The sequence below is a fragment of the Capsicum annuum genome, chromosome 7 (assembly GCF_002878395.1).
Source record: "Capsicum annuum cultivar UCD-10X-F1 chromosome 7, UCD10Xv1.1, whole genome shotgun sequence".
Classification (NCBI taxonomy): domain Eukaryota; kingdom Viridiplantae; phylum Streptophyta; class Magnoliopsida; order Solanales; family Solanaceae; genus Capsicum; species Capsicum annuum.
The window spans coordinates 142,687,096-142,713,781 of NC_061117.1; the positions used below are offsets into that span (position 1 = coordinate 142,687,096).

Here is a 26,686-nt window from a genome sequence, read left to right on the forward strand (position 1 = left end):
ATAAGAATACGCAAAGTTCACTTGGCATGGTCAATTCGAATATGCTTCCTTGGAGATTTTTTTTTTTTAAATCACTTTCTCAATTCAAAATTTTTATCTATTTTTAGGATTAAAATTTAAACTTGAATTAAAAGTGAGCGATAGCGGATATAGAAAAAACAATAAACTCCATAGATAAGCATGAAAAAGCTTGAAATTTAAGTTTAAAGAATAATTAATGATTTTTGTGGATTTGTTAAAGATATTCAAAATGGAAAATTCATTGTGTTTATGTATGTGAATTTATAGTTGAAAAGTTAAATTAATTGAAGAGGAATTTCAACTATTTGGAATGAATTTGATGTTCAATTTGTGGGCAATTATCAAAAACATGATTATTGAAATTTTTACAATTTGTAAAAATTGTTTATTTAATTAAATTATTTTAATATATAATTTCTTATGTGACAGGTAAAAATGACGTGGAATTTCATATTTAAAATGACGTGGAAATAATGTGGAAGAAGGTTGTATTACCCTTACTGAAATAACATTTAAAATATTATATTATGATGAATTAAGGGGTTAATATGACAAAAGGATAAGTAAAAGTGTGCATTTTACAAACTCGAATAAGTGTAAGGGTCTAGAATTTAACCAAAATGAGGGTTTTGTTTAAAAGATAATTAACCAAAAACTAATTCCAAAAGCAAAAAAATTTGTCCAGAAAATCGTTTTGTTCCCCTTTCCAAAAGTCACACAGTAACGCAAAAAATAAACAAAATCAAATCTCAGTAGTGCCTTTAAGGTGATCCAGTTCAACTGATGTTTTTGAGAATACTAGAGAGGTGATCCAGTTCAACTGATGTTGTTGAGAATACTAGAGTTGTGGATAAAATACATAGTATATCTTCACCATTCTTTGGTTATTGAGATACAATAGATGCTGAAATGGTAGATACAGATTTATAAGTAAGGGAAGGAGTATAGCATTATTGGAGAAAATGGGATGGGGAAGGGCGACATATGAAGGAGTAACTGCAGTTGGATCATTATCCTTACTGGGTTGGACAGGTTTATGGTTCTTGAATCGCAGATTGTACAAGGAGTATGAAGAGAAGAGAGTACTTGTTCAGATCATCTTCAGCGTTGTTTTCGCTTTCTCTTGCAATCTTTTTCAACTTGTCCTTTTCGAGATCATTCCCATTCTTTCCAAAGAGTATGAACTATCTATCCTTATCCCTTATTTAATTTGAGCTAGCTGTACGTGATTATGGGTTTATACCGGACCTAATCCTGCAATTTATACAAGATAAATAAATACTAGTGTTCACCTTAATTAGGGTTATGTTGTTCTAAGTTGCTCCAATTCTCCAAAACCGTGTAAAAAATAAACTACTTTTAAAGGATCTGACATGCACCCCCGTGACATTTTTGACGAGTTCGAGCACCGCAGATGTTGTTTGTTGTTGGAGATTTCCTGATACCCTTGGTGTCGGTCCAACTAATGCGCACTCTACTAATTCCATGGGATACATGCCACCTCGCACTAGCAACAAGTATCTGATAACTCTGTCCACCAAGGCTAGAGCAGATGGAAAGAAATCACCTAGTGTTTTGTCAATTGAACCTAAGACTTCATGGTGTTCAGCCTACGTAACTGACCACTAAGCCACATCCTTGGGTGCAAATTTCGAGCGCTTTGCCCGCTGAGCAAGAAGAACTTGATAAAATTAATGAACTGATGATCTTGGGATGGATGAATTACATCCTGATAGATCAATCGATGAGCTAGGAATCAATCCAAAACGAGTTGGATCGGCTTCACCTGTAACCTTAAGGTAACCTTAAGGAATGCAGAAAGTTACCCAGAATTCCTAGCAATGAATCCTCTGTATTTTTTCTATTTAATTGGGACTAGCTTCCTTTCAGTACTGGTAAATAAGTTGTAATTTAAGGCAAATTACGGGTATTAAAACTATCAGTCCAATAAATCTCACAGTTAGAGCATTGACATGCGAGTCTCCACCATATTGAAAGGACTACTAGTAAACACTAGTAATGTAAGTATAATAACAATAGCCAAGAACTAGTAGGTATGGCTTACTTGTATTTTTGCTCCTCTTTTGTCTTGAGATATTTGGGAACAACTTTGTTTCGTGTAATCTTAGATGTACCTCATCTCCTCTTTAGCGCAAAGTCATATGAGTGTCATAAATAATATGATGGCTAGAAAACCAAGTGATGCAGATGGCATCCTTATAGGTGTTTGACAGTACCTCAGAGAGGTAGGAATAATATAACTAACCATATTCTGAGTCTACTGTGGAGTGGAAAGACGTTAAATGAGTAGAGAAAGAGCACGTTAGTTCAGATATGTAAGAAAAAGCCTATGAACAGTCATGATGCTGAACTTATGTTTCATATGATGGAACTTTGAGAAAGCATGATACATCCTTAGTTTAGTGATATTACAAGGTTGACAGGGAGTCAATCTGGGTGTATGCTTAAAAAACTTACAACAAAGACTACATTTTTGTAGAGAAAATGTATGAAAATCTATGGGAGAGGAAGATGGATTTTCACATAATATTATTAATCTAGAGAAACCATATGATGGAATATCAAGGAAAGTTCTTTAGTTAGTACTTGAAAGAAATCATTCTATATCAAATATAAAAGATATATAGATATGTTCACCATAAACTTTGAGTCTACACAAGGATTTTCCTTGAACCACCATACCTTCCCTAGTTAGAGGTTAGTTAACCAGTAGTTTTTGTTAATAAGTTAATAGATTTCAAAACCAAACCTGTCTCAGAAGTATGTACTAGTTATTCATATGGCTCAACTTTGTCGAAGGTTGACCAATTACAAATAGGATGAGGTTCCATGCGCTATTTGCATATGGTAATATATTGATGATACCAGCGAGTAAGTCAAATCCTAAACTGGAAATAAGGAAAAACACTCTTAAGGGTTTTAGGATAAGTCAAAGTAAGACAAAAATATATGCACTGTAATTATCTCCGCAAGAAGAATGATGACCAAGTGAGATTAGAGGAGATCGTGGTATGTACATATAGCAATTCAAATATTTAGGCTCAATCATTCAGAAAATGGCATGATAAATGAAGATGTAACATAGAACTAATAGGCTAGTTGAAATGAATCAGTGCCACCAGAGTACTATGCAATAAAAGGATACATAACAAAGTAAAAGGCAATTTCTATAGAAGAGTGGACCAAGATCTTCTAAATGAAAAAGATCAGACAAGAATTAAAATGATCACATCATACAGACGGTGGATGTAACATATATAGAGGATATAATAAGTTAGAGTTTGCAGAGATGGCTTGGCAATGCCACATTTCAACAAAAAAATATCATATGTAAAACTCCAAACACACCGGAGAGATAGGAAGCAGAACATAAGTATAATGAATGTTTGCTAAAGCTTGCCAGGTTAATCTCAAACCTTATATAGTTTGTCCTTCAAAGTCTTTTTTTGATGTCAGGTGACTTATGATTATTTTCGTAATAGTTTGGCTTCCTGTATGCATATATGTAATATTAACTTCTGCTTCATCCTGCTGATCCTATAGTCGAACAAGCCAAATATTGCCTCTTCACGTCAGCATTTTTTCGTGGCATGTTGCAGTTTTGTGCAAACATTATGTCCTCAATACTGGTTCCACGTATACAACAAAAACAACATACCCAATATCTTCCCACAAGTGGGGCCCAACTAGTTAATGTATGACCTATCAAAAAGAATAGTTCCATGTATGACTCCAGCACGTTATGTCATGTGTCCATTCCAATAAAGGATGTCGGCCTACTTGGATTTTAAGAGAAATGCTTAACCACATTACTGGATTCGCTTTGGTAATAAAAGGTTTGACTTGATAGATTTTAAAGAAAAATGGAATTATTAGTTGAAAACATGTCATATCATTTCATATTTATATAATGTGGTATTATCTTATGTTAGTTTGAATTGTTTGAGAGAAAAAAGTTTTATATGAAGAGGTCAGTATGCCATTTTTTGGGGGCTAAGGAACAATATGTTCAGTCACTTTTACTATCTTTTAGGTTTTTATGAGTTATTTAATTGATTAACCATTCTTTGGTAACTGTAGGGCAAGATGGATTAATTGGAAGGTGGATTTGTTTTGTTTGATACTGTTACTAGTCTTCATGTTGCCCTACTATCATTGCTACCTGATGCTTTGCAACAGTGGTAAGTTGCTTAACTATGGTCATACTGAATGAAAATTTCACCTTTTCACCTCTTACATACCTTTGTTGAATCTGTTTTATGCTTGTTCTCTGTTGTTGTTTTTTTCTATATATACTTTAATTTACTTCTTTCCATCCCAGCTATTGATGAGAATTAGCTGAAGCTGCTTACTGTGCTGTCATTTTAGTCCCAAGATGCTTCTTGGCACAAAAATATGATCTTCTATTCCCCTCTGGAATGAAGAAGGGCAAAGACTACCGTTAGGCCCTCTAAACATGATTTTGTTTATTAATATCTCAACATAATGTGTTTTCTCAAATACGTTTAAAACTATTTATAGCATGTAATGTTCCTAATTTTTTTATGAGTATTTCTCAAGAGAAAAATTGGTAAGATCCCAAGTATTGGATACTTTCTGTCTTCAACAACTTAACTCCTCAGCTTTTATAGAAAAGAGAAAAGAGGATAAAACCTAGTTGCTCCTGTGCTGATCTAATATACAATTCAGATAGATGTACAACAACGACAACATACCCAGTATATTCCCATCAAGTGGGGTCTGGGGAGGGTACATAGTCCATACCTATGTTGCTCGGACTCTTCGAAAATGTCATCGGGTGCGTGTTGGATCCTTCAAAAGTAGTGCGTTTTAGGAGAATCCGACACGGGTGCGGCAACATTTTTGGAGAGTCCGAGCAACTTAGGTCCATACCACTACCTCAAATGTGAGATAGAGAGATTGTTTTTAATAGACCCCTGGCAAAGGGCAACCCGATGCACTAAAGCTACTGCTATGCGCGGTGTCCGGGGAAGGACCCCACCACAAGGGTGTATTGTACCATTTAGATAGATGTGCTTTGCGGAAATATCAAGATGGTGTTTATAAGAACAGATACGCGAGCTTTATTTGCACGATTTCCCCCTTTATCAGTACTCTTACTTGCAACCTTGGTTATATTTTCTCATGCACATAGGAGGTTTCTTAGCGGTTACCTCTAAAGTATAATTAGATAGTGTCCTACTTGCTTGCTTCATTACCTTAGATGCACTTCGTTGAAAGTAGTAATTTGTATCATGCTCGTAGAGTAGAAGATAGGAATTTTACCATGTGGATTAGTTGATAAACTATGAATTGGGATGGTGTTTATTTTGGAATGAGTAAGAACTAGATCTGGTTATGGTTTACCAAGGCTAGTTTAGAATTTCATGAATTTAATGCACTTCTATTGGGTTGACTATAGTCTAGGGAAATCCTCACCTTATGAGTTAGCTTTTGCAGTTGAGTTAGCCCAAGATTCATTTTCTTAATGTGCCCATACCAATTTTTGGTTTATATAATGTTGGGCTGTTTTATGCCGGGTTGCTTGACTATTGAAAGGAGATTAGTGGTGCAGTATAGGGAGAGGAAGAAAGACTTGCACATGGTGTTCATCGATCTTGAGAAGGCATATGACAAAGTCCCCAAGGCATATGGCAAAGTCCCTAGGGAGGTTCTGTGGAGGTGCTTGGAGGCTAGAGGTGTGCCAGCGTACACTAGGTCAGTTTAGAACATTTGCGATGGAGCGAAGACTCGTGTGAGTAGGAGAAGATTCGGAGCACTTTTTTGTTTTGACAAGGTTGCACCAGGGGTCGACTCTTAGTCCGTTTTTGTTCGCCTTGGTGATGGATGTATTGACGGGTGCATTCAAGGAGAGGTGCCTTAGTGTATGTTATTTGCTGATGATGTAGTGCTAATTGACGAGACTCGAGGAATTAATGATGAGGTTTGGAGACTGACCCTAGAGTCTAAAGGGTTAAGGTTAAGCAGAACTAAGATGGAGTACTTGGAGTGTAAGTCAGTGATTTGACGCATGAGGCTGACGTGGCAGTAAATCTAGATTCCCAGGCCATTTGGAAGAGAGATAGTTTCAAGTATCTTGGGTCTATGATTTAGGGAAATGGAGAGGTAGACGAGGATGTCACACACTGTGTTGGTGCAGAGTTGTTGAAATGGAGGCTCGCTTTGGGAGTTTTGTGTGATCGAAGGTGCCTCTTAAGCGTAAAGGCAAGTTCTACAGAGTGGTAGGCTGACCGACTATGTTTTGTGAAGCGAAGTGTTGGCCAGTCAAGAACCCTCACATCTAAAAGTTGAAGGTGGTGGAGATGAGGATGTTGAGATAAATGTGTTGACTTACTAGGAGAGATAAAGGTTAGAAATGAGATTATCCGAGAGAAGGTGGGAGTGGCTTCGGTGGAAGACAAGATGTAGGAAGTGAGGTTGAGATTGTTCAGGCATGTGATGAGGAGGTGCACGGATGCCCTAGTACAGAGGTGTGAGAGGTTGGCTATGGATGGTTTTAGGCGGGTTAAAGGTAGGTCGAAGAAATATTGGAGGGAGCTGATTAGACATGACATGGAGCAGTTAGAGTGTACAGAGGACATGACCGTTGATAAGGTGTGGAGAACGTGAATTAGGGTAGAGAGTTTGTGGATAGAGTGCGTCTTTACTAGTAGGAAAGAGTGCTTTATAGTTGTGCCTGTAGTTGTAGTGTTATGTGTGTGTCTTGTAGTTTCTTGTTCGTGGTGTTTTGGTGATGTTTGTGATTTCAGATAGATAGTTTATAGTATTATTTTGTGTGCGTCTTGTTTCTTTAATTATCTAGTGGTGTGTTATCCCATTTTGTTGTTTGTTTCTATGTTTGTTATACTGTTATTGTCCTGAGCCGGGGGTCTATCGGAAACAACTTCTCTACTTCATCTGAGGTAGTGGTATAGATTGCATACACTTTACCCTCCCCAGACCCCACTTTGTGGAATACACTGGGTGTGTTGTTGTACAATGTTGGGCCGTCATATTGTATTGTCTGCACTCCAGTTGTCCAGCCTTGAGTGCGCGGGAGGGAGGGGGGTTTAAGTGTTCTGCGTTGACTGAGAGAATGAGTTGTTGCCTTTATTTGGAATCATCACCCTAAAGCTAGCTTTTGCGGTTGATTGAGGTCCAAGTTCCATATTTTTAACCAACCCCAACTTGTTTGAGACTGAGACATGGCTGTCTTATATTGTTTTACTGATGGCACATCATTGTAAATCAACTGACTACTTCAAATTCTCCATTAAGGGTCTGCCGCCAAATAATATTATAATAACCATGAATAAGTAGGACACAGTCTTTAATATAACCATAGATCAGTTTGATTATAGTACTCCACCGCTGTTCCAGCATTCTCTCTCTCTCTCACACACACGCACAAGTTGCATGCTTTTTAACCATAAGAAAGATTTGTTCTCTCTCTCTCGAATATTAGATCGTACCATCTCAGTTACCTCTCTTCTTCAAACGATGTTCTGAATCTTGAGTTTGTATTTCAGGAATGAGGAAGGAACGGGCTGCTGTGGGTGCTATCTTATTCTTGTTGGCTTTTCTCTATGGGTTTTGGCGCTTGGGCATTCATTTTCCAATGCCTTCACCTGACAGAGGTTTGTATATTTCTTTTGTTGCACATGGATGTTGTTTTCCACCCTCATTATTGATTTTCTGAATATTGGATTAATGCTCTCTAGGCCACATCTTTATGAATAAGCCATCATAATGGCATGGCTACGAAGGACCAGGAGTTTTCCTGTATATTCATACTGTAATTTCAAATATTTGCATGCAGAAGAAGCTACTCTTTCCGATCATCTGTTTATTCAAGTTTTCTTTTTTGCAAATTCTCATTACAGAACAGAAATAAACACCAGATTTTTTCAACTCCGTCGTAGCCAGTGTTATCAAAAGTGAAAAGCGCAAAAAAGCTCTAAGGTCTGTTTGGGCTTAAAGCGCAAATAAAAGTGTGAGCTTAATCAAAAAAGTTGCTAAGGGAGAAAAAAACAAATATTTATGTTTAGTCCAAGACTAATAATTAAGTATTAATGACAAATATATGAACAAAGATATTGAAAAACAAATACGATAAATTGAAATATCAATGGTTTAGTGTCCCTCCTCATAAGAGACTCATTGGCAAGGAAAAGTATGCCTTAGAAACTTGATGACGACAGTGAAGCGTGCTTAAGCGCGCCTTTGATGATAGTGGTCTTAGTCGGCATAGTGTTTGGTTGCTAACTTAGAGTATCTGTACTTGATGGGCAAAAATGTAATGATTTGTAGATAGAGGATAGAAATGAAAAGATGTCTAAGAGTGCCATTCTAGTTCAGGGCATGAGTGGTAGTCTCCTTATATGCTTTTGGGTAATTCCCACTTGGGAAAAGGGTCAAAAATACCCCTGTACTATGGAAAAAGGTTTATTTATACCCTTTGTTATACTTTGGGGTCATAATTACCCTTGCTGTTATACTTTGGGTTCAAAATTACCCCTGATGTTATAAATTGATACAAAAATACCCCTCTACCGTTAAAACCCTCCAACATGACAAATACTAGTCCAAGTGGCTTGATATTTTGTTGAGGTGGATGTCACATGGCATGCCACCTCATTACCCCTACCATCTCCTTCTGACTTTTTCTTCCATCACCACATCCTGCTCAAATCCAACTACTCCGAAAGTCATTTTGCTTCCTTTCTCTTTTTAAATTGTCAATTTCAATTTTCTCTGATTATGAATGAACCATAAGACAATATCGCAGCAGCTATAGAGAAACATCGACATCTGTTTCAGCTTGACTAATAAAAAGAATTTCTCACAGATGGATAAGCATGCTCATCAACAATTTTCCACCTCCGTCTTAATTTTTCACCTCAATGTTTATACACTAGGCTTTAACTAAATGCTGAAGAATAATGAAAGGAGAAAAAATAGAGTGATTTTTATGCAAGTTGCTTTGAAAAAAACTGTTACGCCTGATCAATTGCAACACCCTTGAGTTAGCGTACAATAAATTATATTAGTTTAGTTGTTTGAACTAGGAATTTGTAAACTTTCTATCAACCCATTAGGCAAATGAGACAAACCAGGGCATGAATCTGTGCTGTCAATTAGAGCATCGAACAATTAGTGACTTGTTAGCATATGAGACAATCGAACAAATAACATTTTTATGACTCCATCCATGTAATAATTATGGTTGGTTGTTCTCAAAATAAAGAAAAGGATGAGCAACACTCTCTCCAATAGCCTTAAGTCCAGCAAAGTGGACCACAGCAGCAAACCTAATTTTACTATTTGGGTATTTAAGATATATAAGATCAGCAATTCACGACACAACCAAAATTACCTAGTAGGATTAAATAGAACTAGCTGCAAAATCCTATAGCAAATTAAAAGGTAAAAATGGCATACAAATAGCAGCAAGCAGATGATAGGGGTAATGAGGTGGCATGCCACGTGGCATCCACCTCAACAAAATATCATGCCACTTGGACTGGTATTTGTCATGTTGGAGGACTTTAACAGTAGAGGGGTATTTTTGCACCAATTTATAATATCAGGGGTAATTTTGAACCCGAAGTATAACAGTAGGGGTAATTATGACCCCAAAGTATAACGGAGGGTATAAATGAACCTTTTTCCATAGTACAGGGGTATTTTTGACCCTTTTTCATTAGTCAGTATTTGGCCAGTTGTATGGAGCGGAATGTTGGCCAGTCAAGAATTCTCACATTCAAAAATTGAAGGTGGTGGAAATGCGGATGTTGCGTTGGATGTGTGGGCTTACTAGGGGTGACAGAGTTCGAAATGAGACTATTCGGGAAAAGGTTGGAGTGGCTTCAGTGGAGGACAAGATGCGAGAAGCCCGTTTGAGATGGTTCGGACATGTGAAGAGGAGGGGCACGAATGCCTCGGTTCGTAGGTGCGAGAAGCTTGCTTTGGATGGTTTCAGGAGGGGTAGGCCGAAGAAATACTGGAGAGAGGTTTTCAGGCAGGACATGGAGCAGTTACAGCTCACAGAGGACATGACCCTAGATAGGAAGATCTGGAGGACGCGGATTAGGATAGAAGACTAGTGCCATTTTGGGTCGCTGGGTACTTGGTAGGGTATTATTCTTGTTATGACACCTTGTTGCATGCTTTATTACGAGTTTGTTTACTGCTCTTTGATTATTATTCCTTGTGGGTGGCGTAGGTATGTACTGTCATCTTGTTCCATGCTTTATTAAGGATTTGTGTATTATTTCGTGTCTTGAGCCGGGGGTCTATCAGAAATAGCCTTTCTACTTCTCCGGAGGTAGTGGTATGGACTGCATACATCTTACCCCCCAGACCCCACTATGTGGGAATATACTGGGTTTGTTGTTGTTGTTGTTGTTGTCTTCATTAGTCAGTATTTAGATTTGAGTTGGGATCAATTTTCATTTCCAACATAATATCAGAGTCATATCCAACCCTATTCTTGGTTTACCCAATTTGCGCTCCCATGTTATGTTATCCATGCTCTAGATGTTTAGTCCTGGGCATGTGAGGAGATGTCAAAGCCCCACATTGGTTGAGGGTATGGCTTTAGTCTCCTTTTATGATCTTGGACAATTCTCATCTTAACCAACTTTTGGGCCTGAGTAGACCCAACATCCAATCTCTTAACAGGTCTTATTGAAAGTCATAGCGATGCTCTACTGGCATCAATCCACATCCCCTGTCACGGAGTTTAATAGCTAGGGTGGTGTCTATAATGACACATTAGACTACATGGGAGGTCCACTTAAGCTATTTAAAGTGGATGAATAACTAATTAGCCAAAGTATTTTTGTAATTTTCCTCAGAGGCATTTTCATCATTATATCCTCTCTTGCAATATAACTATGTATCTTTTTATTTTTTGATAAGGACAATATAACTATGTTACTACATTCTTTTTTTCAGGATTTTTCACCATAACTCAGCTGGTTAGCAGGATTGGAGTGATTGGTGTGACTGTCATGGCTATTCTTTCAGGTTTTGGAGCAGTCAATTTGCCGTATAGTTATCTATCTCTATTCATCAGGTAATATGTGAGCATAAGATGCAGCTTAAGTTTGTGCTTGTGAGTGCAAACTCAGTTGGTTTATAGTTTATCTTCTTGGAGATGGCACAAAACTAGATCTGATTGTGAGCTGTATTCCTTTTTCAAAACCCCCTCTGCACAATGGACTGGTGGTTGTTTTTAGTTTAGATAGTTTTGATTAATAAGCCTTTACTTTTGTCTACAACCTACTATACCTTTACTTAGACTATGTTCTTACCAATTTAAAATTGATACTCCTAGTAGTCGTAGTGTCATGCGCGTCTTGTAGTTTCTTTTCCGATAGATAATTTATAGTATTACTCGGTGGGTGTCTTGTTTCTGTCTTTCTCTAGTGATGTGTTATTCCATCTTGGTTTTGTTTTCATTGTGTGTTTTATACTATTTTTTTTCCTGAGCCAGGGGTCTATTGGAGACGGCCTCTCTACTTCAAAAGAGGTAGTGGTGTGGTCTGCGTAAACTCTACCCTCCCTAGACACCGCTTTGTGGGAATACACTGGGTATGTTGTAGTAGTAGTATTTAGCTATGTTTTTCGGATTCTTCAAAATTACCACCGTAGCTATGTCCGACATGTGTGTGGGTGTGGTATCCACACTGGATTTGGTCAACTTACCTTGGGTGCTTTGACTACATCTATGACCTAGAAGTATAGATTGATAGGGAAATTGGTTTGCTTTTTTGGTTTATGTCATAAGAGTTATATGAAGTATGAAATCCTTTGCTTTTACATGAGATATTTTAGGATTAAAATTAGGTTTTATAAGGAATTAAATTTTGTTGTTTTAGTTCATTAACTTTAAATTATTGGCTGTATCCCAACGCTAAATCCTAAAACTTATGTGCTAGAAGAATCCTACCTCTCGATCTGTACCCGTATTGGATACCCATACTCGAGTCAGAGCAAAATATGTACAATAACAACATGCCCATTATATTCCTACAAAGTGGGGTCTAGGGAGTGTAAAGTGTACGGTCCATACCACGACCTCAGAGGTGAGGTAGAGAGGTTCTTTCCAGAAGACCCCTGACTTGAGACAAAAATATTCTAGAGAGGGACATAATATCAGAATCGGTAGGTAGAATAAACAACAAATAATAACAAAAAATAAGCGTACCCTAAAGTAGTAGCAAACTCGAGCTCTCTGAAACAACAAATATCGCCAAAACTCCAAGTCCAAGACACTACAAGCTAAGCACTACGACAATTAGCATCGATAACAAGGCAAAGCACACCTATTTACTAGCAGATAGCCCTTCTACCTACTACCCATCTATCTTTATTCGCGTACTCCATACCTTTTTATCTAGGGTCATGTCCTCGGGAAGCTGTACCTGCTCCATGTCATGTCTAATCACCTCCTTCCAATATTTCTTCGGTCTACCTGTACCATACCTGTACCATGCCTGAATCCATCCATAGTTAATCTCTCACACCTCTAAACTAGGGTATCCAGACACCTCCTCATTACATGCCCAAACCATCTCAACATTGCTTTCTGCATCTTGTCTTCTACCGAAGCACGCCCACCATATCTCCGCTGTCTTCATTTCTAATCCTATGTCTCTTAGTAAACCCATACATCCATAACAACATCCTCATCTCTGCCATCTTCATCTTTTGGATGTGAGAGTTCTTGACTGGCCAACACTCCGTTCCATACAAAATTGCCTGTCTTACCGCCACTCTGAAGAAATTCCTCTTAAGTTTAAGAGGCACTTTCTTATCACACAGAATGCCGAATGCAAGCCTCTATTTCATCCATCCGACAATACGATGGTTGACATCCTCACCAATCTCCCCATTTCCCTTGATCATAGATCTAAGATACTTGAAACTATCTCCTTCTGAATGGCCTGTGTATCGAGCTTCACCACCACATCTACTCCCTACGTCTCCTCACTGAACCTGCACTCCAAATATTTCGTCTTGGTCCTGTTCAACCTAAACCCTTTAGACTCTAGGGTCTATCTCTAAACCTCTAACTCAACATTAACTCCTCCCGGAGTCTCGTCAATCAAATCTACATCATCCACAAATAGCATACACCATGACACCTTACCTTGAATTTGCCGCATTAGTACATTCATCACCAAAGCAAATAAAAACGAACTAAGAGTCGATCCCTGAGCAACATAGGTATTTACTCAAATATATGTTGAATTGACGCCTGTAACAAAAGGAGTGATATCATATTTATAGTAATCACCTCAAATATATGTTGAACTGAAGTCTATAGCAAAATGAGTGATATCATATTTATAGTAATCATACTTGGTCTTTAGTTTGAGGGTGGTGTCCATTTCGGAGAATCAGTTTGGATTTATGCCTGGTCGTTCGACGACAGAAGCAATCCACCTGGTGAGGAGATTAGTGGAGCAGTATAGGGAAAGGAAGAGGGATTTGCACATGGTGTTCATCGACTTGGAGAATGCGTATGACAATCCCTAGGGAGGTTCTTTGGAGATGCTTGGAGGTGAGAGGGGTCCCAGTGGCATACATCAGAGCTATTAAGGACATGTACGATGGAGGAAAGACGCGGGTGAGGACGGTGGGAGGAGACTCAGAGCATTTTCCGGTCGAGACAGGGTTGCATCAGGGATCGACTCTTAGTCCTTTCCTGTTTGCGTTGGTAATGGACGTGTTGACGCGGAGTATCCAAGGTGCGGTGCCTTGGTGTATGTTATTTGTGGATGATTTAGTGCTGATTGATGAGACGCGGGGCTATGTGTATGAAAAATTGGAGGTTTGGAGGCAAACCCTTGAATCTAAGGGGTTTAGGTTGAGTAGATCCAAGATCGAGTATATGGAATGCAAGTTTAGTGACTTGAGGCAGGAGGACGATGTGGTGGTGAGGTTGGACTCCCAGGATGTTTGTAAGGGGATAGTTTTAAGTATTTTGGGTCTATGATTCAGGAGAGTGGCGAGATTGACGAGGATTTCTCTAATCGTATTGGAGCAGGTTGGATGAAGTGGAGGTTCGCCTCGGGAGTGTTGTGTGATAAGAAGGTGCACCTTAAGCTGAAAGGCAAATTCTACAGAGTGGTAGTCCGTTCGGCCATGCTGTATGGAGCGGAGTGTTGGCCAGTCAAGAACTCCCACATCCAAAAATTGAAGGTGGTGGAAATGAGAATGCTGCATTGGATGTGTGGACTTACTAGAGGGGACCGAGTTAGGAATGAGATTATCCGGGAGAAGGTGGGTGTGGCTTCAGTGGAGGATAAGATGCGGGAAGGAAGATTGAGATTGTTTGGGCATGTGATGAGGAGGGGCACGGATGCTCCAGTTCGTAGGTGTGAGAGACTAGTTTTGGATGGGTTCAGGAGGAGTAGAGGTAGGCCGAAGAAATACTGGAGGGAGGTGATTGGACATGACATGGAGCAGCTACAGCTTACGGAGGACATGACCCTAGATAGGAAGGTGTGGAGGGCGCGAATAAGGGTAGAAGGCTAGTGTGAGTGTGTGGGTTGTAGCAAGTAGTTAGGTGATTTCTTGTGTAGCTGAGTTAGTAATCTTTGGACTGTATCCATAGGTAGGAGTCTCTAGCCAGGAGAGTTTGGGTGTGGTGGGTGTCTTTGGTTTGTGTGTGTTTGTTCCTATTTGGTGGGTGTCCTATTTTTTTGTCCGTATTTCGTTGTGCTCTTATTTCTCTTATCTCGCATTTTCTATGATTTCCATTTTTGATATTTTTATTCCATATTTCTGTTATGTCATCCATCCTGCTGCTTGTTTCATTACGACCTTGTTTACTATTCTTTATCTTGAGCCGAGGGTCTATCGGAAACAACCTTTCTACTTCTTCGGAGGTAGCGGTATGGACTGCGTACATCTTACCCTCCCCAGACCCCAGTTTGTGGGAACACGCTGGGTTTGTTGTTGTTGTTGTTGTTGTTGTTGTATACTTGGTTTTTAGTATTCTGACTTTTTCTGTATTGAAGAGAAATAGAGGAATCAGAGATCAAAGGACTGGAGAGGCAGCTGATGCAGTCAATTGAAACTTGTGTTGCAAAGAAAAAGAGAATTATTCTTTGTCAGAGGGAAATGGAGCGGATCCAAGATTCGGAAGAGGTTAATTGGTCAACTTAAGCCTTTTCTTTTGTATGCTTTCAGTAAGTGCGCACACACGTCTCCCAAAAAGAAGCACGGAAAGAAACACATTATTGTTTATAGGTGGCCAGTACTTTTCTTCTATTTCATACTAGTGCAAAGTAGTTGATAATAGACTTAGATCTAAATGGGCTATTGCGGTACATTGTTGAGACACTTCATTATGCCTTTATATACCCCTATCCTACCTTCATTGGAACTTACAGGTGCTCCATGTGGTTCGTGAGAATATCTAGAGTTGGTTATATATAATAATACTGCATATTCATTCAAGTGATCCAACCGATATGACCTTGAGAATGGCCATTAATAACATAGAAATCACACTTAGAAATAGTGGACAAATAGCTATATTGGTGGGTGCTGTAGCATTTGTAAGTATATCTTGCATGAAGCATTTTTCTGAGTATCTCTCTCCTACCCTTTTCTAGATCAAGTAGCAATTAGTAAAGAAATTGATGAAAATCCTAGTCCTTGCTTTAGAAACGAGAACTTAGTTTCTTGCTGGAGTTATACTGCAACATGCTGTATTTAAAAGAAAGCTTAGCTGATGTTTTCTATGCGAGTCAATAGCTCAATTTTCACATCAGCTGCTATTTCCATGAGATAATAATAGAATGAAAAGGCAAGGTGGCATTCGTGGTTCTGAACATTTGCAGTTTCTTTATGTATTTTATTTTGAAATGTGTTCTCTTAACATGTTTCTGCTGCAGAAAACAAAATCTAGTTCCTTCTTTAAGCGCATTGTGGGAACAGTTGTACGATCCGTTCAGGATGACCAAAAGGAACAAGGTTAGTGTATGGTAGAACGTTTCTCCTGCGAAATATGTTGATTCAAGTTCATATGAGCCTCCATATACAAGATTCATTTTTTTCGTTTCTCCTACATATGCTAATTGTAATTAATTTCTTTTGCGGCAGTTCTAAGTTTCTGTTGCTTCTGTGTGTGTGTGTGTGTGTGTGTGTGTTACAATTCTTTCCTAATTTTGCAACTGGACAGTTTGTTTGGCCATGCCCAAACTTTTTGAGGTTGTGAATTCAAAACGGGCACCCCCTTGTCCTATTCTGGATGGAGTGAAGCAGTAACATCTATGGACTTAAAAATCAAAATAGCTGGTAGTAAATAACTCAGGTAATGCTTGATATTTTTTATTCTACGGCATGGGAAGTGAAACAATTCCTAAATTTATTTTGAATGATCTCATTTAGGACCTACGACAATGTCAAAAAGCAAGTTGGTTATTATGATTCTGATTAGCAGGAGCAGTAGTGGGATGAAAACTCCTTTTTTTCCTAGTTGAACTTTAAAAGCCTTGTGGATTCAATACAATTTTCTAATAACATTTGATAGTAATGAGGAACTGAGTGGCATAAATTGCATTTTGAAGAAGTGACTTTCTTTTTTGGGGAATCGTCTAGTAATATCACATCTGAATGGAGGGAGAAATTAAGGTTAAGATATATGGTTTGATATGCTGTCACTGCAAATAGGATAACATCTAGGTGGCTTTCCTTTTGTCTCTAAACACTAGGATCTAAGAGCATTGCCATTATTTGCCTAAGGGATTCAACTTTCATCTATTTATGTTTGTTTTTTCCTTCTTCTCTGTATAACATCAAATACTCTTTCTAAAGCTCTACATGATATTTGCATTAATAAAAAAGGGCAGCCCGGTGCACTAAAGCTCCCACTAAGTGTGGGGCCCGGGGAAGGGACGGACCACAAAGAGTCTATTGTAGTCCGCCCCTATCCTGGTATCGTGCATAGCGGGAGCTTTAGTGCACCGGGAAGCTCTACATGATATTTGCATTACTTCTAACAATTCTTTGACACATTTCTCTTTGGTGTTGAATGCTCTTCATGCATGAAGATATTAGAAACATGGAAAACGAGGTTCAGGCCTTAGAGGAGCTATCAAAGCAGCTGTTCTTGGAAATTTATGAGCTTCGCCAAGCTAAGGTTCATAATGAACTCTTTCCTATGTTGTACAATTTTTTACCCATCCATCTCGCTAAAAATGACCTAGTGTGACCAATGTGATTCTTAAGAGGGTGATGTATGCATAAATTATCATATTGATTTTGTGTGGTATCTTGCTACTTTGTTGTCTCTTTTCTTTAATCTTGTCATATACTTCCCTTTTTAGCCGAAGGTCTTTCGGGAACAATCTTTCTACCTTACAAATGCAAGGATATAGTTTGCGCACATCCTATTCTTCCCTTATGGGATTACATTGGGTATGTTGCTAATATTTGTTAAATCTACATCTCAAAGTTTGAAACTGTACGATCTTTAGAGAAGGATCGATTCGCAGGGCGTTACATAAATTCAGCTCGTTAAAGGGAGACGTAACATTAGAGTTCAATGGATGAGAGGACTCCAATCTCTTCAGCTCGGTAAAGGGAGGTTGGAACCTTAGAGTTCAATTGGAAGAGAGAACTTCGATCTTTTGTTTTTTTTTTTTTTCGCTGAAATATGACTTCCTCATTTATTCTTCAACAACCCCTTTAAATAGGGGAGTCATATTACAACAGTTTAATCCTTATGAAAGTAGAGAATATAAAAGCCTACTCTAGAAAGTCTAATCCTTATTGGAGTAGGAAACATAAACTCTAACCTTAATTCTTATGAAACTAGGACACATAAATCCTATTCTAGAATAACAAAGAAAACAACTTAAAATATAATTTAATACTTAATTAATTGAGTTCCACGCATCCACAACAGTACTTCCCTCACATTGAAAGAGCTTGTCCTAAGCTCGAATTTCATGGTAATCATTCCGAACTTCTCGAATAGTGTCAACTGAATCATCCAATTCCATCCCTAGCCAACTTATCTTGAAACTGATAACTTTCAACTGTATCCGTTTGTCGGGGCATGACTCATTTACCCATAAGTTTATAATACCATAATTGTGTTTCTCCCACATGTGAAACCCAACCATTCCAAAAAACTGTTCACTATGATGTGCCCAAATTAACGGGTCATTGGTGATGTTATAAGTAGAAAATTCCATCTTTATATACCTTGGTACTGTCGAATGGGAATTACCATTTGTTGGATGATTTTGATCAGTCAGTTGAATATGCGGTGTATTACCTTTGGTAACATGAATTGTTGAGCAGCTAGTCATCGGGGGCACTACTCTCTGTTTGTGGGTTGCTTGTTTTGTAGAGCCAATTCCCAAGCTAGACAATTGTTCTTGGATGACTTGGACAATTCTTTCGCCGAGGCATTGTTCCATTGCTGCAATTTTCAAGTCCATTAAATTTTTTTATAATCGCGTGTTCCTCCTTGAATCTGGAATTGATCTCGTCGCCCATTGTGTTAGGTTTTGATGCCAAATTATTGCGATCTTTAGAGCAGGATCGATTCACAGGCGATACATAAGTTCAGCTCGTTAAAGGAGGCTGGAATCTTAGAGTTCAATGGAAGAGAGAATTCCAATCTCTTCAACTCGTTAAGGGGAGATTGAAACCTTTGAGTTCAATGGATGGGAGAACTCCGATATTTTTTTTTTTGCTGAAATACGACTTCCTCATTTATTCTTCAACAGCCCCTTTAAATAGGAGTCATATTATAACAGTTTAATCCTCATGAAAGTAGGAAACATAGAACTCTATTCTAGAAAGTCTAATCCTTGTGGAAGTAGGGAACATAAACCCAAACCTTAATCCTTATAAAACTAGGACACATAAATCCTATTCTAGAATAACAAATAAAGCTACATAAAATATAATTTAATACTTAATTCATTGAGTTCCACTCATCCACATCCACAACGGAAACATTGGAGTAATTATTCTGTATATATACCCTAAATATTTGAAACTACGAGTAGTAGTGTCAAAGTTACTTCCTCAAAAGAAAAAGATAATAGTAACGATCATATAGTAACGATCATACTTTTTTGTGGATCCATGCCTACACACAATTATGCATTAGTTTGAATTGTTAAAAGGGTGGAGAAGTATTTCCTTTAAAGAAATAAGCCTGTGTTTTTGGGAAAATCGAATAAAAAAAAGTAGGTCATCGTTGTACTCAATGGTGTGGCATGGTCAATGAAGTGGGTAACACTTCATTTGTTTTCATTAAGATTAAGATGCTTGGATCTAAATGCAAATCTGAATGTTTAAGATGTTATGTCTAGATCTGTACACGAAATTATTAAATCTATTTTTTCCAACATATGAATGTGCATAATTTATTTATATATAATCATATAATATATATTTTAAATAAAAAAATTATTAAATATTAGAAAAAATATAAATTCAATAAAATAAAATTGTTGTTTGATTAAAAAAAGAACATTTATATTTACTAGTGATGGTGGAGGTTGTTTATAGTGATGGTGATGATTGGTGGTAATGACTAGAAATGGCGGTGGTGATAGTTGTGATGGTAGATGTGGTTGGTGTTGAAGTGACTGACACAATTGACAGTTGGTCATGGTGGTGGAGTTGGTTGATGTTAGTTGTTGGCTGTGTTGTTGGTGGTGGCGGAAGAATGTGGTGGTTGACAATGTGTTGGTAGTTGGCACATATGCTAGTTGTGATGGTGGAGGTAGTTGGTAGTAGGGAGTGACTGATAGTGGTGGCAGCGGCGATGGTGATGACAATAGATATAACTATAATGATGAAGGTGCCAGGTATGACAACGACTGGGGGGTGGTTGTTGGCATTGATTGTGGTTGTCAGTGATGGTTGGTGGTTGGCAATGGTGGTGGTGGTGGTTGTGATGGCAGTGGTGATTAATGGTGGTAGCTGGTGGTTGTGGCACAGTGGTGGAAAATTATTCACACAAAAATGTCTCTTAATGATATTAAGATTTTGTTCAAGATATTAGTGATCAAGACCTATTCAGATATTTGGTGGACTCGGGATAGTGTGCAAAGGAAGGAATAGGAGACTTTTTGAAGACAAACAGTGCAATCTACTGGAGTTTAAGATGAGTTGCTTTGTTTTGTTTTATTCTGGTGTAATCAGAAACTATAGCTCAAACAGAAGATATTTTTGATGTTTTAGATTGTTTATTGGAGCAACAAATAGATGATCAAGTTGTAAGTTGTGATGCTTTTGAAGAGGGACTATATAGTTTGCTATAGTATACGTGTGGATATATAGATTAAAGGCTACCATTCTCAAAAAGAAGAAAAAGACTTATTTAGATCAATTAAGTGCTTGTATCTTAATTACCAAATGCACTTAGGGGTTGTTTGGTAGAGTGTGTTAAAAAAATTAATGCTTGCATTAGCTTTGTGTATTATTAATACCTTGTTTGGTACAATTTTTCATCTTATGTATTACTGATGGTTGCATTAGTTATACACTCTATTTGGTATTAAGGAGTGTATTACTAATGCATAGATATCCATGGTATTAGTAATGCAATGGATTCTAATGCATGCATTAGTATGATTAAAGTTATAATTGTCCCTCAAAATCTTTTCCACATCCTTTCCACCATATTTATGGAGGATATTTTTGTAAAAATATTTTTTTTAGAAATTATGCAATTCATATTATTTTTAATATTTCAAACCAAACACTGCATTAGAAAAAAGAAAGCATAACTGATGCAAGCATAACTAACGCAAGTATTACTAATACACGATATTTTACACTAGTCCTATACACCCTACCAAACGACCCCTTAATGAGGTCTAAGGTTCAGTGCAAATGAGGCCTAAGGTTCAATTCTAAGTTTTGGTTGCCGGGGTTAACAAATGAGGCCTAAGGTTCAATCCAATGAAGACATAATAATGCTAGCTGATTTCTTCCCATTTACATTGAGTTTTGGTTGCCTGAGTTGACTGCTACCTATACTGGTGTGAGGTAGCAGCCTAGCAAGTAGTTGAGGTGCGTGCAAGCTGGTGGAGACATCACGTTATTAAAAAAAAAAAAGAAAAAGAAATATCGAAGTAGGTAACTGTCGTTGAGAACAGGAGGTGCAAATTTACTACATTCCCTTCCCTTCTGAATTGTACCTAGCATAGTCGCTTGTGCAATATAAGTTTTGTGATGCTTAAGTAAGAAGAGCCCAGTGTCGATGGATTGGGTTGAGAATCTGAGATCTCATGTTCAAATCCAGCAGAGGTGATTCTTCTATTTGTCCTAGCCTTGGTGGACAGAGTTATCTGGTATGTGTTGTTGGTAGGAGGTGGAAGGTATCCCTTTAGATTTAGTCAAGGTGAGCAAAATTTGGCCCAGGGAACACGGTTATTAAAAAAAATAACACTAAGCCGTCTTGAGGTTGAAACTTGTTCCTCCCTTAGTTCATTATTCCTTGGCTTCTCCTTTCTCAGAAAACCCGGTCAGGCTTACTTTCTTCCTGACAGTCTGCACCTTTAGTGATGTCTAATGGAGTACCAGTTTGCAGGAATGGCTCCCCTCATTTCTGGTTTCTACCTAGATTGTTTGAGCAAAGTATGCAGCCAAGAAAGCCTCTCCTCATTCCTTGTCCTCCTCCCCAAAATGTATACATATGAGTATAAACATATATTACATGGTGTTTATCTTTTTCTTGGGCAATTTTCTTTCTTTGACTGTTGTTTGAGAGTTTTCCTAGTTGAAGGATTTGGAGGAAGGGGGCTTTCTGCTGTATGTGTTTGTGTCTTCTACTCAACAAGGTAGTCCCTCCCTCTCTGTGTGTGTCGCTACCCTGAATTGAAGTATTTATGTTGTTTGTAGTCTTTTCATTGTTCTTACCTTATGAGAGCAGCAAAATTTCTGCTATTTGTCCGCCATATCATAATGTTGTGGTCCATCATCTAGTTCAACTTGCAGTGTAAATACTTCTTTTATATTAATTTTAATTCAATTGGTTTGAAACTACTTTCTTTGTGTTTAACTTAATTTGTGCATCACATCAGGAAGCTGCTGCTTATTCTCGAACATGGAAGGGCCATTTGCAGAATCTTTTGGGCTATGTGTGTTCTGTCTATTGTGTGTATAAAATGATAAAGGTATGAAAAGGATGTTAAATTTGGTAAATTTGAGCGCCTCCCACATGGTGTCTACTATTTTCCTGGTCATATGACGGGCTACATCAGTGTTAACTGGAAACTTGATTGATGTATCTATTATTGATGGACAGTAATGCAGAAACTTTTATGGCCTTCCATTTCTGTATCATAATTAATACTTTGACATGGACACTACAAAGTTTGTTCATGTTGAGGATTTTACTGCACTGTGCATAGGTCTTTTTTTTTTTTTTTTTGCTTTCACCTTCCAAGTTCTGCCTTCGAATATAATAATATTTGAGCCAGACAGCTAATTGACCATTTAACTTTTGCAGTCTCTTCAGAGCGTTGTTTTCAAAGAGGTATGCCTCTAAATTAGAATTTCATCTACTTAATGGTTCACTTCTCTTTATATAATTTATAGTTGAATCCTGCATACCAAGCGTATACTGGATGAAGTTTGACATAAGCATACTTTCTTCAACAGGCTGGTTCTGTAGATCCTGTTACACGGACAATCAGCATATTTTTACAGTTCTTTGACATAGGGATAGATGTCAACTTATTATCACAGGTTCACCTATACTCTGCATTATTTCATCTACTCATGGTATTCATGGTTATGGTGCTTCTTAAATGGTTGGCCTATCATTTGAATGAAGCTATTGTTTCCGTCAATACATTTTGGTGATGAACGTTCAGCAATGAGTTTTGATTGAGAAGCTAGCGTCTAGAACACTTGCATGAAATTGGAAGTAACTGGGTAGAAAATGAAGGTGCTTGAAGAAGATGGTTTTTATTTACCTGTAGCAAAATCACTGAAGGGTAACCAGATCTATATTATTGAGTTTGAGAAAGTGAAAGCTGAGAAGCTAATTCAACGCTAACAATTTCCCCCTTTTTTGGTGTGGTAATGGATAAGTGAGCACATTAAAAGTTTCTAAGAATTAAAATAAAATATGGCATCTAAAATAAACCTCATCAATAAGAGGATGAACTTTAACAGTTTACTGTTGTTTTTAATATCAAGCCGAGGTAATATTTACTACCTGAGTGAAATTAATTATTTCACATAAAGGGCAGAGTGTGATGTTGGATAAGGGGTGACTGTTCTATGAGTGACATTTTAAGCTTTAGGTGCTCGTACTGAGGCAATTTCTTATTAGTTTATTGTTTCTGCTAGTATTTCGTCCTTCATTTACTGGATATGATTTATCTGACCATTTCTCCGTTGTGCAGTACATTTCTCTCATGTTCATTGGGGTGTTGATTGTGGTGTCTGTGAGGGGCTTCCTGACCAACTTGATGAAGGTAAGTTTATGCTTCATGTCCATCCTCAAGTTTGATGGATGTTACAATTTATGATTTATGTATCTAGCTAACATCTGTTCATCTTGTTGACTGTGTTACCATATCAGTTGCTTTGAGGTGACAATATAATTTCAATTCTTTAAGCTTTAACACAGAAATGTGAAATCAAAGTTGGTGATAAGGTTTGATGATCAAACTTGCCAATTTGTTGCGCATGTACCCTCACAGATAGAAGAAGCAAGGAAACTAATTGACATCCTTAAACAGTTTGTAAAATGGAAAACCAACTTTTTATTTTCTTGAGTATCCTGCTGCTAACCTGAAGCATTTTGGCTGTGCCCAGTTCTTCTTTGCAGTTTCCAGAGTTGGAAGTGGTTCATCAAGTAACGTCGTACTTTTTCTCTCTGAAATCATGGGAATGTACTTCCTTTCCTCCATTCTTTTGATCAGAAAGAGTCTGGCAACTGAATATCGGTATGGTTACTTCTAATGAGCTCTCTATTCTGAATATTTTTTACTTGATCACTTGTTTTGTAATATTCTGCACTTTACACTAACCACGGTCTTTTTCCACTTACCAAACTGTTGGCAAGAAAGAAACTTGAATATCTATTGGTGTATGTAATTGTGGCTATTAATGTGAAACTAATCATTTTGCAAACTTGGGAAAATGTGACTAAAGCTAGCTATTAACTTCGTTGATTTTGATATTTGATTGATATTGAGAAAAGAAATTCTACGCCCAGTGTTTACACTATACCCTACCCAATTCATGTTGGCAGGATAATCATAACGGATGTATTAGGTGGAGACATACAATTCGACTTCTATCACAGGTGGTTTGATGCAATATTTGTGGCCAGTGCTTTCTTGTCGCTGCTTTTGCTCTCTGCACAATATACAGCTCGCAAGGCCGATAATAAGCACCCAATTGATTAAACCATTTTCCTTGGTGAAGATGCTATGTTTTATTTTTAGGCTAGAATCAATTACACTTTATTCTTTGTAATGATGCATCATTGATACAGTAGCAATTTTTGTATGATCAAAGCTGTCTGGTTTCCATCCAATCGATGTCTTCATAGATATGGTACTGCTTTAATTTTATCACAGATTTGCTGCATTCCTATGTAGAGGAGATGGATATGGTAGAAGGTTGGTTAGATAGTTGTGCATTGTCTTGCTTATTATTTAACTTTTTGTTGTATTAGCTGTATTATTAGTCATAGTACTACTATTGTAGTTTCTTGTTCTTCGAGTTTAGTTACTAATTCTTTCTTGTACTCCATTTGTCGTTTCATCTTGTTATGGCCATTGTTCAGGATTTGTCAGGTTGTCTATATTATTTTGCTATGATTTTTTCATTCCCATTATTTCCTTCTTTATGCTACTTTGGATTGTTTTATCCTTGAGTCCAGGTAAGATCTGAGTATACTTTTATCATATTTAGATCCACTTTATGGAATTACAGAGAGTAGTTGTGCAGGAAAGTAGGGAAGACAGGGAGTGGAAATTGAGCTGGAGTTGTGTTTTGAGATGGAAAAACAGTGTTTTCCCCCCTGATGTGTTAGGGGTCGTTTGTTTGGGAAAGAGTTATTCGGGTAATTAATTTTAGGATTAGCTATTTCGGGGTTAGTTATGGGATAACTTGTCACATCATGTGTATGAGATAACTTATGCCATCACTATGACATGACGGGACAAATGATTTCGGGATTAATACCTCCAATCAAACGTGAGATAAAATAATATTAAATGTTATTCCGAGGCTAGTATACCTTATATCTCATGCCAAACTACCCTTTAAGGGTCGTTTGGTTTGAAAACAAGTTATACCGGGATTAGTTATGTTGAGATAAGTTATGATGGAATAAGTTATACTGGGATTATTTTTTATTGAGTATTTGGTTTGTTGTATTCAAAGTAATATTCATGGTATAATTTTTAGGAATAAATTAATTGATTGTCAAAATACCCTCCATCTTATTTAACTTTATATATATGTATATATATATATATATATATTTCCTTTTAAGCTTTAAATATTCATTCTTAAATTTTTTTATTATTTTTTAGAGAAATTAAAATATATAAATAAACATAATTTATATATTTTACAACCATTTTGAATGGTAAACTGTTCAAAATTTATTTATTTATGAACATATTATACGTTAATTAAACATAATTTATGTGTGTGTGAGAATATATTACGTTATATATTATGTTATATATAATTAAAAATAATTAACATAATTTAACATAATATATTAGAATTATATATATATATATATATATATATATATATATATATAATTAACCATAATTAACGTATATATATTCATAATATTATACGTTATATATTACGTAATATATTATATTCATAATTAATGAATATATTATACGTTAATTAAATAATTTATGAATATCTAATTTATATATTTATGAATATATTATAAGTTATTCATAATATATATTTATGTTCATAATATATTATATTGTTCATAATATATATTATAAGTTCAAAACATAATTATTATATAGTTTATCAGTTTACGTTAATTATTATTATATATATATATATATATATATATAATATATATATATATATATAGTGTGTGTGTGTGTGAGAGAGAGAGAGAGAGAGAAATGAAAATGAGGATATTTTTGTCTTTGTATTATTTTATATCAAAGAAAAATAGTCTTGGGATTGTTATCCCGCCAATTGGGTGGATAACTTATCCCAAGACTAATTATTAGTCCCGGGATAAGTTATTCCAAATATTTACAACCAAATGAGTGAGTTACATTTTTATCCCAGGATTATTGACTCTAGTCCCGCAAACCAAACGACCCCTTAAAGTATTATGGAGGATTAAAAATAGGACGGATGTCGGGGGTAAATTAATTAAGGGTGATCAAAAGGTTTTAAAAGTAAAAAGGAGTGATACAAGTCTTAAGTATTAAGTAGAGATCATAATTTTAAGATTAGTGTTAATGACACTAATCATAAAATCCTCAAGTTTTATTATTTATAGAGAAAAGGGTTAAATATACTCCTAAATTTTGCGTAAAGGTTCACATATACCCTTCGTTATAAATTTGGTCCACTGATGCCCTCGCTGTTAAAGTTTAAATACACTTCTCTGGTTGTTAAA

The 26,686-nt window shown here is 36.9% G+C and overlaps 1 protein-coding gene across 1 annotated transcript; it reads left to right on the forward strand.

Moving 5' to 3' along the window:
* Positions 1 to 676: 676 nt before the first annotated feature.
* Positions 677 to 24,816, forward strand: LOC107878088 (GPCR-type G protein 1). The gene is made up of 13 exons (XM_016724968.2): positions 677 to 1,198; positions 4,123 to 4,223; positions 7,572 to 7,679; positions 11,002 to 11,122; positions 15,078 to 15,207; positions 15,960 to 16,038; positions 17,118 to 17,206; positions 22,125 to 22,217; positions 22,553 to 22,579; positions 22,705 to 22,791; positions 23,457 to 23,528; positions 23,872 to 24,002; positions 24,311 to 24,816. Exons 1-13 carry the CDS (start codon positions 984 to 986, stop codon positions 24,465 to 24,467), a joined length of 1,410 nt encoding a protein of 469 aa, XP_016580454.2. The 5' UTR covers positions 677 to 983; the 3' UTR covers positions 24,468 to 24,816.
* The last annotated feature ends 1,870 nt before the right edge of the window (positions 24,817 to 26,686 follow it).